Source organism: Barbus barbus (assembly GCF_936440315.1).
Source record: "Barbus barbus genome assembly, chromosome: 4".
NCBI classification, from domain to species: Eukaryota; Metazoa; Chordata; class Actinopteri; order Cypriniformes; family Cyprinidae; genus Barbus; species Barbus barbus.
Window position 1 is genome coordinate 39,884,102 of NC_136732.1, and position 20,252 is coordinate 39,904,353.

The 20,252-nt window shown below is 39.4% G+C and overlaps 1 protein-coding gene across 1 annotated transcript; it reads left to right on the forward strand.

Moving 5' to 3' along the window:
- The first annotated feature begins 266 nt into the window (after positions 1-266).
- LOC306863360 (uncharacterized protein) lies at positions 267-8,972 on the forward strand. Its single transcript, XM_079406644.1, has 3 exons — positions 267-353; positions 704-1,414; positions 4,891-8,972. The coding sequence occupies exons 1-3, from the start codon at positions 332-334 to the stop codon at positions 6,138-6,140; spliced, it is 1,983 nt and encodes a 660-aa protein (XP_079262770.1). The 5' UTR covers positions 267-331; the 3' UTR covers positions 6,141-8,972.
- Positions 8,973-20,252: the final 11,280 nt, after the last annotated feature.

Genomic DNA, 20,252 nt, shown 5'->3' on the forward strand with positions numbered 1-20,252 from the left:
ATATGCTGTTTTCATTCAAAGCAAAGCGTAAATGCATGTAGAAAACGTATCCGTGTGGCGTGGCACGGATATTCTCCAAAATGGTGCTACGGTGATGCGGAGAGACGAAGAGGAGATGAATTGATGAATAAAGTCGTTATTTTAGTTTTCTTCGCAAACAAAAAGTATTCTTGTCGCTTCCTAACATTCAGATTGAACCACTGATGGCAGATGGACTACTTGGACGATGTCTTTCATACTTTTTTGAGCCTTGACAGTGTTATTTACTTGGCAGTCAATGGGACGGTCACAAGCCTCGCAGTTTTCATCCAAAATATCTTAAATTGCTTTTATGGGTTTGGAACGACATGGCGGTAAGTGATTGATTGACAAAATTTTAATTTTCAGAATCAGCTTCATTCGCCAAGTGTGCGCAAACACACAAGGAATTTGTTGTGGTTTTGGGGTGGAGTAACCCTTTAATAGTTCTTCTTTAAAAACATGGGATTGTGTTTTAAAAATGATGTTTTGAAGATCATTCTTCATGAAAAGTTTCAGGGAAGTATAATTTATAAAATTGTATCAAAAGGAACTAAATTTTGTATAGAAATTGTCTTTACACCAGGGTTCATTTTTATGTACTTTTATATTTCTCTCGTTGTTTTTTTGTTGTTCTTTGTTTTTCCAAGCTACTGACAAATAAACTGTTTTGCTTTTATTATAGAGTTTATTGAAGAAAGTGAGGAGAGCGAAAAATTGAATGAAGATGAGAAAAATCATGTCTCAACTGGAGAAACCCCTTTGAGTTGCTCTCAAACCAAACAGAAAGATTTAAAGGAAAGAGGAGCCCAGAAATCTTTCACCTGCACTCTGTGTGGAAAGAGTTTGACAAGCAAATATAGTCTTGAGCGTCACATGAGAATTCATTCTGGAGAGAAACCTTACACGTGTGATCAATGTGGGAAGAGTTTCATACAATCAGCACACCTTAAGAAACACACGAGCATTCACACTGGAGAGAAACTGTACTCATGTGATCAATGTGATAAAACATTTTTGAGCACTTCAGTCCTAAAGAAACACCTGACAGTTCATACAAAGGAGAAGCCATATTCATGTTATTTGTGTGGAAAGAGTTTTTCACGTTTTTCAATTTTGAAAGAACATCAGAAAATACATACTGGTGTGAGAGAGTTCATGTGCGTTGAGTGTGAAGAGACTTTTACTTCAGCAAAGTTTTTAAAACTGCATGAGAGGATCCACTCTGGAGAAAAACCTTACAAGTGTTCACACTGTGACAAGAGATTCAGTAATTCAGCAAATCTGAAAACACATGAGAGGATCCACACTGGAGAGAAACCGTATCACTGCACTGCATGTGGGAAGCGTTTCAATAATTCATCTGCTCTACGCAAGCATACAAAAAGACATCACAGTAAGTATTCAAGATTCAGATTCGAGATTCCTCCCCAAAAAACAATGTCAAAACGTTTTTTTATTGTGCTTTCTTATGAGTTTCATATTATGTTTAATTGTCTTATAATGCATGTCACTTGTAGTTTCCTGAATCTTTCATGAAGGAAAGCAGAAGTTTTTACAAACTGTTGTTTTCAAAATGACTAATTATTCTTCCATGTATTTAGAAAATGCAAATGGAAGATATACTGTCATGTAGTTTTGCAACTGATATTTATTTACTTATTAACTTATTTACTTCTCTTGTAAGAAGGAATGGGGACCGAAACATGGTATTTAATGGATCATTTTTTCATGCAAAAAAAAAGAATGCCATTAAAGAACTGTTGGGGAATTACAGTTAAAACCCATGGACCAGGTATGATGAACATGATGAACAAAGACCAGGGCCCGTATTCATGAAGAATTTTAATGCAAAAAGTAGCTCCTAGTGACAAAATTCTAAGACAATTCTTAGAAATGTGGGCGTTTACTCTTAAAATTAAAGAAAAAATCCTTGTAAAGAAAAAAGTCATTCAGAAAGCATCTTAACCCTTAAAAGAGGTCTTAAGGTCAAACTTGTTAGGAGTATGGACGAGGACTTTTAAGGGGCTTAAGAGTTTCTTTAGCAGCGGAGAAAATGGACGAAAATTAAGAGGCAGAAGAAGTGTGATGACAGTGAGTTAATAAGACACTACACATTAGTTCGTGCAGGGATCATGTTTGTGACTGATCTAATTAAAGACATGCTAACATCGCACAGATTTGCCATAGCGCCAGAAATCACTACATTAACATATTTGGCAACTGGAAAAATGCAACTATGCAGCAGTGATGATTTGGGTCTGTTACAGCACTTATTAGGCTTATATGTCTCTGTTCATTTCCTATAAAACACAGTAAATATGCAGGGCCGGCGCCAAGGCGCCCAAACGAGTTACTGTGCCCCCCCCACTTTCCATCCTCTCCCCTCCTTGCTGAACGCGATCGATTTTGAAAGCGAAAGTACCGATAAAACAGCGCACATAATGCGATTGCACGCTTTAGCGAGCGTCAGCAACTGCACGAGATCACAGATTGCAGCCCCCCACCCCCCCGACACACACACACACAACGTGATTTGTGCCCCCCCTAGAAATTTAAATGCCCCCTGATGGAGGTGCCCTGGCGCCGGCTCTGTAAGTATGACAGCATGGTAAATAAAAAATTAAGAATATATATATACATATATAATGTGTGTGTGTGTGTGTGTGTGTGTGTGTGTGTGTGAGAAAGAGCGAGAGGACAAATTCCGCCTGTAATTTCAAAGTGAAGGCTTATAATATACCCTACTCTTAAAAGCACTCTTTTATTTACTTCTTGACAACCAATCAATCACAGTCTTCAAAAGATTGTGTCATACATAGCAACGGGGTCAACCCCGCCTCCTCACTAAGATGAAAGTTTTTGTCTTCTCCTTACTCAGAGTTGCTCTCAGATCGGTCCCGAATCGCTCTTAAGCTAAGACTCCTACGTAAAAGTTTTTAAGCTAAATTAAGAGTTTTCTGAGAGGATTCTTAGAATCTTTATGAATACGGGCCCAGGAGTCAAGAGATGTGATTAAATTAAAGAAAAATTTACTGAAGAAAATAGTTTGCAGTTTCATCAGCTGAAGTCAGCTTTAATACTCGCAATGGAGTTCGTAGGCCGCTCTGCCTTACAATACAAAAAAGGCTGAGTGGCGGGGACGAGAAGGCGGTCGAACCCTGGCCAGTCTCTTCCAAGGAGCACCGGTACGGGCAGATCTTTCACAATCCCCACCTCGACTGGCCATGTCCCCGGCGAAGCCGCGATGGTGACTCGTCGTGCGGACACCTCCCGAGTGTCTCCATGGACGCACGTGATGGCCAGGCGGGCCCTAGAGTCCGGGCGAGGGGATAACACGGCCGGATTGACGAGGGTGACCGCACTTCCGGAGTCCAGGAGGGCCTCAAACGGGTGGCCGTTTACCTTCACTTCCGCCCGTGGAGCTCCTCCTGGCGGGGCGTGGTGAACGGCGCAGCCTGCCAGCCAAGTCCGCCCGGACGAGCGGGGTGGTTCGGTGGGCATGGGCTCGTCCTGAGGAGCGGGAGCCGCCGGCCTGCCTACTGGCCGCTGGGTGCCCTCCGGCGTGCGTCGCTCCTGGCCCACCCTTCGGGGAAAAGGCGGCGCTCGCTCCCCAGCCTCCCGCTGTTGGGTCGCATCCGCCAGTTCGATCGCCTCTATGAGCTCGCCGAGAGTGGTGGGGTTCCGCATGCCAGCGGCCTGACGGTGGGTGCGGGGAAGCGCACGCAGGAGCCGGTCAATGACCACACGCTCCGCCACCTGGCTGGCGGTGGGATCCCCGGCCAGCAGCCAGTGCTGCGCGAGACGGGAGAGTTCGGCTGCCTGAGCTCGGGGCGGCAATCGCGGACTGTAGCTCCAGTCCAGGAACATTTGGGCGGCTGCAATCGGGGATAATCCCAGCCGCGACAATATTTCCTGCTTCAGTTCGGCGTAGCTGTCACTAAGCTCAGAGGGTAGTGAGAAGTAAGCGCGCTGCGCTTCTCCTGTCAACAGGGGGGCTACCAGCCGTGCCCAGTCCCGGTGGCTCCAGCCCTCGCGGGTGGCGACGTTCTCGTACATTTGCAGGAACAATTCCACATCATCGCCGGGTGTCATTTTAGGCAGCAGCTGGGCAGCCTGGACACGGGGATCAGGCGGCGGAGCGTGTTGGGTGGCGCGAAAAGCGGCGAGCTCGCGTTCTGCCTCTCCCTGCCGGCTGGCGATGTGCTCTACAATCTGCTGCTGGCGGATGCTGACCTCGGTGAGGTGCTTCAGCAGCTCTTCCATGCTGCAGGGAGGAGCGTCCGCCTGGTGAGAGGGGAAAAAAAGGAAAAAAACACAACAATTCAGTGTCTGTGCAAGGATGGGTGGTTACCGGCGATCCCTCACTCACATGCCCGCATTCTCCACCAGTGTGGCGGGGTGAGGAATCACACGACAACAGAGAATGGCAGGGAAGTCCCCGAAGGGTGGATTTATTAATAAAAGTGAAGAAACCACGTGCCGGGGTGCTCATCCGTGGTAGTGCTGGTAGTGCTGGTGATCCTGGTGCTCCCAGAGCGGCGTGTCCGTGCGGGGCGGTGCTGATCGGTCACGGGCTTTCTGTGGGAGAAGATCAGAACAGGCGTTAACATCCAGTCTTCTGGAGTGATCACTCACTTGTGTTCGGGTTGGCGGCGGCTTATATGGCCGCCGCTTGATTTGCCAGCAGCCGTGACCGATCAGCCCGGGATGAGGACTTTCAGGTGTTCCTCGTGTGTTACCAGGGCGACGCTGATGAGGCTTCGGGACACGTGTCACAATATATATATATATATATATATATATATATATATACATGCATGTATTTATTTACATATTTTACATATTTACATATGTTTACTTTTATTTCAGAGTTGATTGAAGAAAATGAGGAGAATAAAGAATCAAGTGAAGTTGAGGAGAAAAATCATGTCAAAACTGGAGAAAACCCTTTGAGTTGCTCTCAAACCAAACAGAAAGATTTAAAGAAAACAAGAGCCAAGAAATATTTCACCTGCACTCAATGTGGAAAGAGATTCACACGCAAAACATGTCTTGAACGTCACATGAGAGTTCATACTGGAGAGAAGCCATTAACTTGTGATCAATGCGGGAAGAGTTTCACACAATCAGCAAACCTTAAGGATCACATGAACATCCACACTGGAGAGAAGCAGCACACATGCGATCAATGCGGTGAAACGTTTTTATGGGTTTCAGTTCTGAAGAAACACTTGAAAGTTCATTCAAAGGAGAAGCCACATTCATGTCATTTGTGTGGTAACAGTTTTTTGAATCAACAAAATTTGAGAAAGCATCAGAAAATACATACTGGTGTGAGAGAGTACATGTGCTTTGAGTGTGAAAAGACTTTTACTACAGCGACCCGTTTAAAACTGCATGAGAGGATTCACACTGGAGAAAAACCTTATAAGTGTTCGCACTGTGACAAGAGTTTCAATCAGTCAGTACATCTGAAAAGACACAATAGGATCCACACTGGAGTGAAACCTTATAAGTGTTCACACTGTGACAATAGATTCAGTCAGTCGATACATCTGAAAAGACACAATAGGATCCACACTGGAGAAAAACCTTATACGTGTTCACACTGTGACGAGAGATTCAGTCATTCATCAAATCTGAAAAGACACGAGAGGATCCACACTGGAGAGAAACCTTACAAGTGTTCACACTGTGACGAGAGATTCAGTCAGTCATCAACTCTGAAAACACACGAGAGGATCCACACTGGAGATAAACCTTATATGTGTTCACACTGTGATGAGAGATTCAGCCAGTTAACAACTCTGAAAACACACGAGAGGATCCACACTGGAGAGAAACCTTACAAGTGTTCACACTGTGACAAGAGATTCAGTCATTCATCAACTCTGAAAACACATGAGAGAATCCACACTGGTGACAAACCTTACAAGTGTTCACACTGTGACAAGAGATTCAGTCATTTATCAACTCTGAAAACACATGAGAGGATCCACACTCGAGATAAACCGTATCACTGCATTGCACGTGGGAAGCGTTTCAATCAATCATCTGTTCTACTCGGTCATACAAAAAACAATCAGAGTAAGGCCCTGTACACACGGAGACGTATTTAGTTGTATATTTCGTTAAATCTGTCCTGACCAGTCATAACAAGCAACACGACAAAGAAACATTATCTAAAGTTTTCATAGTGATTAAAGTTCATCTTCATCTTCAAAACCAGCAGATTCAACTGTGAGATTCAAATCAACTCAAAGATGTATTTCCTCCCTAAAGAACAATGTTAAAGTTTTATTCTTGTATGCCATTTTACTTCATGATATAAATATCATTGTGTTTTCTTAAGAATTTCATATGTTCAATTGTCTTATAATGCATGTGTATCACTTGTATTCTGCTTACTTGTACAAACTGTTCTTGTTCAGGTCACATTTTTTGGTCCACTTTTTTAATATTGTTCTTCACTGTTGTTTTTAAAATGAGTTATTCTTCCACGTAAGATGTATTTAGGAAAAGCATGTGGTATATCCATTGTCAAGAAGCTTTGCAACTTATCCTTATGTGCTTCTCTTGTAATTAGGAATGAATACCTGAAATTGTTTAATGTTTAATTTTTGTAAATATTTTATATCTGTTCATGTGACAACACTGAAGAAATGACACTTTGCTACAATGTAAAGTAGTGAGTGTACAGCTTGTATAACACTGTAAAGTTGCTGTCCCCTCAAAATAACTCAACAGACAGTCATTAATGTCTAAACCGCTGACCACAAAAGTGAGTATACCCCTAAGTGAAAATGTTCAAATTGGGCCCAAAGTGTCAATTATTTGTGTGGCCACCATTATTTTCCAGCTCTGCCTTAACCCTCTTGGGCATGGAGTTCACCAGAGCTTCACAGGTTGCCACTGGAGTCCTCTTTCACTCCTCCATGATGACATCACAAAGCTGGTGGATGTTAGAGACCTTGCGCTCCTCCACGTTCCATTTGAGGATGCCCCACAGATGTTCAATAGGGTTTAGGTCTGGAGACATGCTTAGCTAGTCCATCACCTTTACCCTCAGCTTCTTTAGCAGGGCAGTGGTCGTCTTGGAGGTGTGTTTGGAGTCATTATCATGTTGGAATACTGCCCTGTGGCCCAGTCTTTGCTTCAGTATGTCACAGTACATGTTGGCATTCATGGTTCCCTTAATGAACTGTAGCTCCTCAGTGCCAGCAGCACTCATGCAGCCCCAGACCATGACACTCCCACCAACATGCTTGACTGTAGGCAAGACACACTTGTCTTTGTACTTCTCACCTGGTTGCCGCCACACAAGCTTGACACCATCTGAACCAAATAATTTTTTCTTGGGCCTCGGCAGACCACAGGACATTGCTCTAGTAATCCATGTCCTCAGTCTGCTTGTCTTCAGCAAACTGTTTGCGGGCATCATCTTTATAAGAGGCTTTCTTCTGGGATGACAGCCATGCAGACCAATTTGATGCAGTGTGCGGCGTATGGTCTGAGCACTGATAGGCTGACCCCCCCACCCCTTCAACCTCTGCAGAAATGCTGGCAGCACTCATACGTCTATTTCCCAAACACAACCTCTGGATATGACGCTGAGCACGTGCACTCAACTTATTTGGTCGACCATGGCGAGGCCTGTTCTGAGTGGAACCTGTCCTGTTAAACCGCTGTATGGTCTTGGCCACCGTGCTGCAGCTTAGTTTCAGGGTATTGGCAATCTTCTTTTAGCCTACGCCATCTTTATGTAGAGCAACAATTCTCTTTTTCAGATCCTCAGAGAGTTCTTTGCCACGAGGTGCCATGTTGAACTTCCAGTGACCAGTGAGAGCGATAACACCAAATTTAACACACCTGCTCCCCATTCAACCTGAGACCTTGTAACACTAACAAGTTACATGACACCGGGGAGAGAAAATGGCTAATTAGGCCCAATTTGGATATTTTCATTAGGAGTGTATTCACTTTTGTGGCCAATGGTTCAGACATTAATGGCTGTCTGTTGAGTTATTTTGAGGGGACAGCAAATTTACACTGTTATACAAGCTGTACACTCACTACTTTACATTGTAGCAAAGTGTAATTTCTTCAGTGTTGTCACATGAAAAGATATAATAAAATATTTACAAAAATGTGAGGTGTGTACTGACTTCTGTGAGATACTGTATATAGGTCCGGGTAGCTAAAGTCCCGAATATGTTATAATGGTTGGCAAAACATTCATGCATTTAAGGGTTAAATCATAAGTTTGGTGATTTTCAACTCACTTTGTATTGTTACTATGATGGTAATATATGTGAACGAACAATGTATAATCTTTCTCTGAGTTCCATGAGATATACCCATTTATTTGTCAGCCAAATAATGTTTTGCATCATCCAATTATTGTTCATTTACATATTACAGACTTTGTGACAGTATAAAGTAGATTGTTGCCAGAAGATGCTCCCCAGCGAGTCAGTCACTTCTGGCTGTTCAAAGGATATTTTTTATTGTAACCCTGAAACATGCATTTTCTAAAGCTGCGTTGCGAAAAGCATTGTACCTTTACAACAGTTAACCATGTTTTTACTATGGTAAAACTAACCATGACTGTAGTAATCAGGGTTTTTTCTCAGACTAAGATTTTGATATCATGGTTCTACTATAGTAATATTTCAGTAATGCTGGAGTAAAACTGTGGTAACCATAGTTTTTGAAACCATGGTAAAGTTTGTAGTTACTAGGTTTACTACTATGCTGGTTACTGTGGATTTACTACAACAATCATAGTTAAACCATGGTTGATTTTGTGGTTGACTTTTGTACTGGTACTAATATGTGAATTGTATGCTTCTATTTGAAAGTCACATTGGATAAACAACCTGATAAATATACTGTAAATGCATTTGTAGATTTAATTTGTTAACAGAAAATAAATTTGCAATTGCGATTGTACATTGTTTTCAATCCATTATTATGTGCAAGGACATTTTGGTTAGCGTAATCGAACTGATTATGAACCACAGACCGACTATGGACCACCAGCAAACAGTAATTATAAACCAGCGGCTTGTCAGCGGACCGCTGTCAGAAAAGCATCGGCTGCTGCTCGTGGTCCGCTGGAATAACAATGAGCAAAACGCCCAGTGCGCCGCCAACTTTGCCTCTGGTGGGCCAGCAGTAGCCCGCTAGCCTTATGTTCTCAAGAACAATTTCCCCTTCCACAATCACAGTAAAATTTCCATGTGGTTAATATCATGCCAAGAAGGCACTGTATCCTACGCTGTGAGAATAAATTAGTTTTCTCTCATATTATAATTACCACAAATTTGACATATACCACTGAGAAACGTCCTGCTCCTGCTATTGTTGATCAGCCACTTCAACGGTTTCATCAGACTCCAGCTCAAATTGGTAAGGTACAATCGATATTATCTTTTCTATGTATTGACAAGTCTCCAGTCATTCCGTTATGGCAAAGGGCGTTTAGTTTCCGACACGTGCTGTACGCTGTAGACCAATCACGAAGGACTGCGCCATCTTACCAATCACAGTAGTGAGGGCTCACGGAAAGGAGCGGTTTAAAGAGACTGATTCTTCGAACAAGACATTTATGAATCATTTAGAAATGAGGTAAAAATGGCATAATAGGGGCACTTTAAGGTGACCAGACATGCCACTTCCCAGGGATATGTTCTGCACAGGATTTCTAAATTGCCTAAAATAACCAGGTGTTGGTTGTTTGCGCTGCGCAGAATGATCGTTGTATGACATCAAAGTGCATGTCCCTGAGAAGTAGCACGTCTGGTCACCTTAATGTCTGCCAATATTGTGCAAATGTTTCCCAGAAAACAGAGGAAAGAGATACATGGGATGATGAGAGTGATAGGGGTGATACTGATGAGTAAAGATACGCTGTGATATATTTTAGGCTGATTTTGAGCTGTAATGAATCAATTGTAGAGTTGTCCATTTTTGGCATTATTGAAAATTAAATGGCAGTGTAGCATTTTTAGTAATTTCAGCCAACTTGGCCCAAATTGTGCTACTTATTTTATATTTCTGTGATTACACAGTGCCTACTGAAAATGTTCATGTATAAAACATCACAGTTTTGTTAAATTTACAATGTGTATCATTAATTGTGTTGTTTTGTTTGTTTGTTTTTTCTATAAATTTTCCATATTTCATGGTCTGCATTTACATTTGAATATACTAATGTACCAATACTGGTCTCAGATATTTAGGTACATGTATATTGGTCAGTTTGAGGTATATTTTGCATTGTTAAAATGAATAAAGTTCAATAAAGTCTGCATGCAGCGAGTTTATATGTATATGCGAGTGTTTATAGGTGTATATGCGCACATCGAGATATGTATATGCGAGTGTTTATAGGTGTATATGCGCGTATCGAGTTTATATGTATATGCGAGTGTTTATAGGTGTATATGCGTGCATCAAGTTTAAATGTATGTGCGAGTGTTTATAGGTGTATATGCGCGTATCGAGTTTATATGTATATGCGAGTGTTTATAGGGGTATATGCGTGCATCAAGTTTATATGTATGTGCGAGTGTTTATAGGTGTATATGCGCGTATCAAGTTTATATGTATGTGCGAGTGTTTATAGGTGTATATGCGCGTATCGAGTTTATATGTATATGCGAGTGTTTATAGGGGTATATGCGCGCATCAAGTTTAAATGTATGTGCGAGTGTTTATAGGTGTATATGCGCGTATCGAGTTTATATGTATATGCGAGTGTTTATAGGTGTATATGCGTGCATCAAGTTTAAATGTATGTGCGAGTGTTTATAGGTGTATATGCGCGTATCGAGTTTATATGTATATGCGAGTGTTTATAGGTGTATATGCGCGTATCAAGTTTATATGTATGTGCGAGTGTTTATAGGTGTATATGCGCGTATCAAGTTTATATGTATATGCGAGTGTTTATAGGTGTATATGCGTGCATCAAGTTTAAATGTATGTGCGAGTGTTTATAGGTGTATATGCGTGCATCAAGTTTAAATGTATGTGCGAGTGTTTATAGGTGTATATGCGCGTATCGAGTTTATATGTATATGCGAGTGTTTATAGGTGTATATGCGCGTATCAAGTTTATATGTATGTGCGAGTGTTTATAGGTGTGTCTGCATGCAGCGAGTTTATATGTACAGTCAGGTCCATAAATATTGGGGCATCGACACAATTCTAACATTTTTGGCTCTATACACCACCACAATGGATTTCAAATGAAACGAACAAGATGTGCTTTAACTGCAGACTGTCAGCTTTAATTTGAGGGTATTTACATCCAAATCAGGTGAACGGTGTAGGAATTACAACAGTTTGCATATGTGCCTCCCACTTGTTAAGGGACCAAAAGTAATGGGACAGAATAATAATCATAAATCAAACTTTCACTTTTTAATACTTGGTTGCAAATCCTTTGCAGTCAATTATAGCCTGAAGTCTGGAACGCATAGACATCACCAGACGCTGGGTTTCATCCCTGGTGATGCTCTGCTCGCTGTCTGCATGCAGCGAGTTTATATTTATATGCGAGTGTTTATAGGTGTGTCTGCATGCAGCGAGTTTATATTTATATGCGAGTGTTTATAGGTGTGTCTGCATGCTGCGAGTTTATTTGTATGTGCGTGTGTTGTTGTGGGTGTATATGCATGGATCGTGTTTGTATGTATTAGCGAGAGTCTACAGGTGTATTCATGCGTCAAGTTTATATGTATACACAAGTTATTCACAAGTGTATATGCATTCATTACTAACATAATATGTATTGGTATGGATTTCATATTAGTGTGCACGTGTATTTCATATATATATTGAACATCCAATTGTATACATGTATATGTGAGTAATTTATAGGTGTATATGCACGTGTTTTATGTATGTATTGATAAGCGAAGTTTGATTTAAATCCTACGTGGTGCCTCATAGGGATCATACAAAAAGCATGTTATTGTTTATTAACCCTTGTGAAAAAGAAGTGCACTTAAATATACTTTAATAATGTGTACTTATTCCAGAAATGATATACTTTAAAAGAACACACATAAGTGCAAATTAAATGTTATTTTCGACGTTTAAATACATTTGTAATTAACTTCAAATGTATCACATTTTAAAGTGATATTAAATGCAATAAGTTGAACTTTTGAGTGATTTTTTTAAACCACTTAAGTGGGACTTTTTAGTACATCTTTATATGTACTTTCATAATTGCTTCTAGTGTCTTTAAAATGTTAAAAGTGTACTATTAATGTACTGACAAGCAATTAATGTTAACTAAATTATACTTTAATGTAAGTTAACAATACACTTAAGCGTGAATTAAATGTAATATTGTTGACCACCTAAATGCATGTTATTTGTAAGTGATTTCAAATATATAAGTTTAAAATGACATTAAATGCAATTAGTTTAACTTTTGAGTGAAATTTTTGAACCACTTAAGTGGGACTTTAGTATATTTTATATGTACTTCGAAATATGGTAAATTTGTACTTCTGAATAAGCAATTAATGTGAACTAAAACATACTTAAATGTCATTTCAGTGTACTTAAATGTCATAAATCTCTGGCAATGAAGATGAAATTTAGTATAGGCAATTTAAAATTGTATTTAAAAAAAACTCTTAATTACCTAATTACAATCAACACAAACACAAAACGGAAAACCCTCTACATTTATTGACAAAACAGTCTCTAAAACAAATACAAAAAAAAGCTTTTTGCTGATGCACAATAAAAACCCAACACTATACAACACTTTAAATTAGAGTCAATACAAAATCACTTACATACTTAGAAAAGTACCTAGTCTCGCCATCTTAGAAAATATCATTCTGTATGATGTAAAAGCCTGTTTCCTCATTGGAGACCTAAAAATGTCCACAAGGTCAAAATGTACTGGTATTACTATCCTTGTGGAGTCATTTGGTCTCCATATCGTATAGGATTACTAATAAACAAACACACACATTTAATAAAAAAAAACAAAATTCAAGAAAATGATCATTCCATGTATAACAAATGAGACCTTATTATAAAACATTACCAAACTGTGTTAATGGTACCCTCGGTTTCACAGACAAGGTTTAAGACCAGCCCCAGACTAAAAGGTCATTCTGAGCTGTTTCGACTGAAAGAAACTTGAACTGACTGATCTTTAAAAATATCAGTGCCTTTGTTTTGTCTCAAGATGCACACCAGTAATGTTTTTTTCTAAGGCATGTTAATGAAAATGACTTAAATTTCTTTATTGAACTTTGAGTCTAAGCCCTGTCTGTGAAACCAGGCCATAAATTGTCAAACCTTTACTAGCACCAACATTAAACATTAATCTTACTCCAGAATTAGTGAATGCAAGTTTGATTTAATTAATTGATAATAAAATAAAAAAGAACTCCAAATGAACCTCCTGGGAAATGCTGTTTGACAGTGTCCCAGAAGCTCTCCATCGGCAGTAAATTTGTCATGACGCTGCACACCATCTCTCCACAGTCTCTGTAAACAAATGTTCCAAAGAGGCTGGAAAGTCAGAAAAAAATTCCTTGAGGAAAGAAAGAACAATGATTGTTTTAAAACATATCCTGTAATTACAAATGGTTCAGTTGAGTGAAAGCAATAGACACAGTTGCAGTCCAAAGTTTATATACACCTTGCAGTATCTGCAAAATGTTAATAATTTAAGCAGTAAGAGGGTAGAATCATTAAAAATAAGCAATTTCTGCTCTGATGAAGCAGTTTATTCTGCAAGGTGTATGTAAACTTTTGACCACATCTGCATCCCCTAAGAGGTGAATTACCTTCATCAGGGCAACATCATGGTAGAATGCTGGGAGATGTTCCTTCAGAGTTCCCACAAACACCAGATGTCCTGATCACACCATCTTCACTGACACGGCTTTAAAAATAAATAACATTTTTACTATTTTTTTATTCCTACTTCACAGGGAATAAAATGTAACTTTATCAATTACCCAAATACAGATAAATATCCCAAAATCTATGAAAATGAAGAAAGGTAATTTTTTTTCCCTCACCTTGCCTTGCCTTCTCTCGCACATCTTCATGAAGAATGTTCCTTTTTTCCCCCACGACTGACACAGCAAAGCTGCTGTCCTCATCCTTTGGTTTGTTACCTGTGAAATACATGATGATTAGAGAAGTATTTGGAAAAGCACAGGTGGGAATATATTACTTGCAAATGGAAAAGATTCAAAACATTTAAAATCCATTGGGATAGTGAGTTAATATAGCACTTTTAGCTTGTCATGTGTGATCAGGGTGAGCTGACTGGGCAACAATTCATTAAAGACTTCTAACATTAACCCTTCAGTACTGGTCTGTGTTTCCACACTGTATCTCCTGTAACACATCTGCACTGATCCTGCAAAATGAATAACTCCAGATAAGTACAAAAATATTACATACTACAAACACAACCAGTAATGGAACATCTCGCTCTTCAAATGCAAAAACAAAAAAAAACACAACAACATTATTTCTAGAGGTGGCTGATATATTGAATATTACTGGTGCTTGTAATATCGATTATATACATTAAATATTTAAATCGTTTAGTTAAAAATAAAATATTGTAGATTCAGCAGTCAAATTTCTTGGTCCACGCACGCGATAACATTCCGATATCAGAATGCATTCATAGATAAATTATGACACGATTAATTCACCTCCCGAGCACATATAGCAAGAACTGCCGGGTGTGAAAGCCGCAGGAATGGTAAAACTAAATTAAGAATAAACAAAGCTTATAACAAGATATACTTACTTGATTCATTATCTGCAGTAATGAAGTCTCATCTGTTTTTAGTTTGTATAGGGTAAATACTTATATAGTATACTTATAGTTCAAATCTGTCAGTAGGTTAGTTGTGTATAGGTATATAGTGTTTTTTACTTCACTGTTGTATGTCTGTATTTATGTAGCACCGTGGTCCTGGGAGGCACGACATTTCGTTCCACTGAACTTGTTTAGGATAAATAAATATGAAACTAAACCACCAGTAGGTGGCATAAAGTCCCTGTCTTAATGAGGGATGCATTGAATCGTTCATTCAACCCACTGAGTGATTGACTCGCTGCGTTCAAAATCGCATACTTCCCTACTATATAGTAGGCAAAAAAGCAGTATAGGTGAGCGAATAAGTATGTTTGAATCATAAGTATTCATAAAAGAGTAGGCGAGAATTAGTAGGCGAGTGCACGAGATTCGGACGTACGTACTATATACCTACTGTATAGTAGGGAAAAAGAGTATGTGAAGAAAGAAGTACGTTCCAAACCTCAATGCTCATAAAAGAGTATGCGAGAAATCCCCGGATGTCCTACTGCTTCATCCCAGATTCTGAAGGGAGAGGATACGTCATCATTGAACATGATGGAGAACAGCAACGAGGCTGTTTACAAATGTGAGCATTACAAACCAAAACACGGTTCCCGTGTTAAAATCACGTTTGTTGAGCTACTGTGAGCAAACTGTTTTATATAAACAGTGTTAAACAGTGCAGTTTATTTATGACTTTGCGGTAAAAACACGTTTTATTATGTAACGCGAAAAGGGGAGCTCCCGTGGCACACGTACGTCACCAGAGTGCATTTACATAAACCATATACATCTTAAAGACGATTACTAAGTGTCTATTTAATATGAGACAGAAAAATTTTCTAAAAGAATTGCATATGAGTACATTCACAACATGAACACACCGAGTGATGTATTTGTTATTATGTAGAGTTCACTGTTGTCAACACTGCTTTACATGAAAGTGAGTAATGTAAATATAAACACATGAAGTTACTAAATGTAAATTATCTCTATAATAAGCAGCAAATTAGGAATGTGTTGAGGGAAAAGTCATAGTTAATAGTGAATGTGTTCCCTATTCTAAAGTGTTATCAAGTTACTAAACGTGAGTTATCTCTTTTAATTGTCCATTAGTACTGTTGATAAACTGAGGAAGATTTGTGTTGGATAAAAAGCGAGTAACACATAAGAAACTGCCTCAACATGTAAATACAGTATTGATCAGATACATCACAGAGGTGACTGACTCTTGTCTGGATGTTACCGGGACAGATGAGACGCACGTGTGTTTATCTGGTTGTAGTATTTTTATACCGGTACAGGGAATTAAAACCCAATAATCATATCCCTACTTCTCAAGACAGGCTCATAATAGACCCTTCTATACTCACCTCTCCGATGAATGGATATTAGATGTAGCTTCACCCCTCTGTTCCCGGTGTCCGTGCTAATTCAGTCAAGTTCTGACCACTTGAAACTCGATGTTAAGGATTTCTGTAGGTTCTGATAACTAGTTATTTAAGGATTAATTACTCTGAGACTGATTTAAAAGCTTAACGAATCACCAATACAATGGCTTCGTTTTATTAAAAAAATACAGTTACTCATGAGCAAATAACAAACGAGATGTCTTCACCACGCAACTTGCTGGCATTTGCGGGCCACTGGCCCCATCCATCGTCGCCTTCAGCGTTTTATAGTCCTCCATCCAGCTGCATTTCTCCTGCATGTGTCGCCTGTCTCTCCCTGTCTGGGTTGGTTTCAGTTCCTCCAGCTGGCAGAGATCATGACCTTTCACTCAGATATCACTCATGGCAGGGTTAACAGTTCAAATACAAAATAACTTCTCCATTTTTCTACATAGCAAAACATACCCATTATTATTTTAAACTATGGAGAAATGTAGCTCATCATTTCACACATATACATACACACACATAGCAAACATGAATAACACCTCATGACTTGGTCTTGACTAGAAGGTCCATCCTGCAAGTGTATTTAACAAGTGTATGCTCTCCATATACAGCACATACTGGAAACATAACATCTTAACGTTTATACTTCTGCAACAAGAGTTTGAAGTTCCATTACCTCTAAATCATTTGTTAACATTTTCAATTCAGTAGAAAACCTACTCAGATTAATCATCTCTCTCATATTCTTCATTATTCTTTTGTTTAAAGATTCTTGCTTTCTCATCAACTTCAGAATCTCTTTTAACTTAACACAGATCTTCTGATCTTCCAGTTATGCTTTTGGCCCTCTTGCGTCGTTCCTCTTTTTGTCTCTTCTTGTCCTCCTTACTCTGGTAACGTGCAGCCCCTGGTCTAAAAGATCGTGAAAATCAATTTCTATCTTTTCTGGTCGAAGATGGGATCTCAGACTGGTCGGTCTTCCAGAAAAGGAAAAAGAAGACACAAGAGAAACAGTGATCGGAATTCTTACCCGGGTGGTTCCGTGGTCAGTGGAGAAGCTCCGGCAGTCGGTGGATACAGTGCATCGGTTAGCAAGAAGAAACAACGGTGCTACCAACAAGTTACCCAGGCCAGTGATCATTCAGTTTGCGATGTGGACTGTGCGTGATGAAGTGTGGAAAAAATCAAGAGAGGCAAGAGTGTGTAAAGAGATGAACATTCATTTCAAAGAAGACTTTTCAAAGGAAGATCGTGCTAAGTTGTGGCCAAAAGTGCAAGAAGCCAGGAAAAACGGGAAGTTTCTATGTTCCTAAAAGAAGGCTATGCACTTATTGTACTTATTGATGGACTCAGAGTTGACCTGCAACTGATGATCACAAGGTAACACGTAGACTCACGTTAAAAAGTATTCAAGGTTGCCGCAATCAAATCAGATGGAAATAATCTGAAAAAAAAGCAGGAAAGAGGTTTACCTAAGGTTAGAACTGTATGTTCTAATTGTTATGGTTTTGTAGAGTAATTAAGGACAACATGTTCACTCCTGCGTTTAAAGTTGAGTGTGTGCTAAGAGCTGAGACAGTTATACGTTAATTTCATTTATGTCCATTTCTTTTCTATCTTTGAATGCTAGGGGGTTAAAAAAAAAACAGTGTTAAGCAGAAAGCTTTTTTTTTTTCAAGGAACAAAAAGCAAACTGTGTTTTCTTACAAGAGACTCATTCTGCTTTAAATGATGAAATATTTTAAGTTCAGTGGGGTGATTTAGCCTTGTTTGCGAATGGATCTTCGCATTCGGCTGGAGTGGTGGTATTATTTAACAGATTTGAAGGTTCTGTAATTCTTCATGAAGGGGATACAGAAGGTCATTGGCTAATGATAGTAGTAGAAATACATGACAAATGTTACATATTACTCTGTATTTATGATTATAATAACAAAGTGGCTAATAGAGAAATGTTTGAGAAACTTGGAAAATTGGTTAATGAATGGAAAAAAAAAGAATAATGCAGAAAATAAGTGGTGATTGTCCCTGATTCGTGGCTAGACAGGAGACCTCAAAGAGCTTCACATTCTGTGTATAATAATACTATATTTAATTTCTTTAAAACAGTAAATGTGGTTGATTACTGGACGGTATCCAACCCAAACAGCATTCAGTATACATGGTTTAACCCCTCAGGAAATGGACAATGTTCAAGATTACATTATTAACTTATTTCTTGTTAACTATGTAAAATAGTCTCTGAATGTAAAATTACAGCAGCACCACTGTATGGTCTTTATCAGTCCTTAAGAAACCTAACATTTCTCCTAATATTTGGAAGTTTAATAATGACTTGTTAAAGAATGATAGATTTTACCAACAAGTGTTGGCTCTCATTGAGGAGATTGGTAAATTAGATATGTCTAACTTAAATAAATGGGAATGGTTTAAATTTAAGGTTAAACAAATACCAATTGATACAGGTACATTTTTATCAGTGAGGAAAAACAGTAACAAAGGGAATTGATTGGAGAAATAAACTCGTTGGTAATAAACACACAACAATCACCAGAAAATTCAGCAAAATTACAGTCACTGCGATCTCAACTACAGATGCATCTCAATAAATTAGAATGTCATGGAAAAGTTCATTTATTTCAGTAATTCAACTCAAATTGTGAAACTTGTGTATTAAATAAATTAAATGCACACAGACTGGAGTAGTTTAAGTCTTTGGTTCTTTTAATTGTGATGATTTAGGCTCACATTTAACAAAAGCCCACCAATTCAATATCTCAACAAATTAGAATACTTCATAAGAAACATTTTTAGTGAATTGTTGGCCTTCTGGAAAGTAGGTTAATTTACTGTATATGTACTCAATACTTGGTAGGAGCTCCTTTTGCTTTAATTACTGCCTCAATTCGGCGTGGCATGGAGGTGATCAGTTTGTGGCACTGCTGAGGTGGTGTGGAAGCCCAGGTTGCTTTGATAGCGGCCTTCAGGTCATCTGCATTGTTGGGTCTGGTGTCTCTCATCTTCCTCAGGGGTTCAGGTCAGGTGAGTTTGCTGGCCAATCAAGCACAGTAACACCATGGTCATTGAACCAGCTTTTGGTACCTTTGGCAGTGTGTGCAGGTGCCAAGTCCTGCTGGAAAATGAAATCAGCATCTCCATAAAGCTTGTCAGCAGAAGGAAGCATGAAGTGCTCTAAAATCTCCTGGTAGATGGCTGCGTTGACTGTGGACTTCAGAAAACACAGTGGACCAACACCAGCAGATGACATGGCAGCCCAAATCATCACTGACTGTGGAAACTTCACACTGGACTTCAAGCAACATGGATTCTGTGCCTCTCCACTCTTCCTCCAGACTCTGGGACCTTGATTTCCAAATGAAATGCAAAATTTACTTTCATCTGAAAAGAGGACTTTGGACCACTGAGCAACAGTCCAGTTCTTTTTCTCCACAGCCCAGGTGAGACGCTTCTGACGTTGTCTCTGGTTCAGAAGTGGCTTGGTAGCCCTTTTCCTGAAGACGTCTGAGCGTGGAGACTCTTGATGCACTGACTCCAGCTTCAGTCCACTCCTTGTGAAGCTCTCACAAGTGATTGAATCAGCTTTGCTTGACGGTATTCTCAAGTTTGCAGTCATCCCTGTTGCTTGTGCACCTTTGCCTACCCAAATTCTTCCTTCCAGTCAACTTTGCATTTAATATGCTTTGATACAGCACTCTGTGAACAGCCACCCCTTTCAGTAATGACCCTCTGTGACTTACCCTCTTTATGGAGGGTGTCAATGTTCATCTTCTGGATCATTGCCAAGTCAGCAGTCTTCCCCATTATTGTGGTTTCAAAGAACAAGAGATACCCGGAATTTATACTGTAGAGATGGTCATTAATTGAAACTCAAATGTAAATATTCTAATGTTTTGAGATACTGATGTTTGACTTTCATGAGCTGTAAGCTCTAATCATCA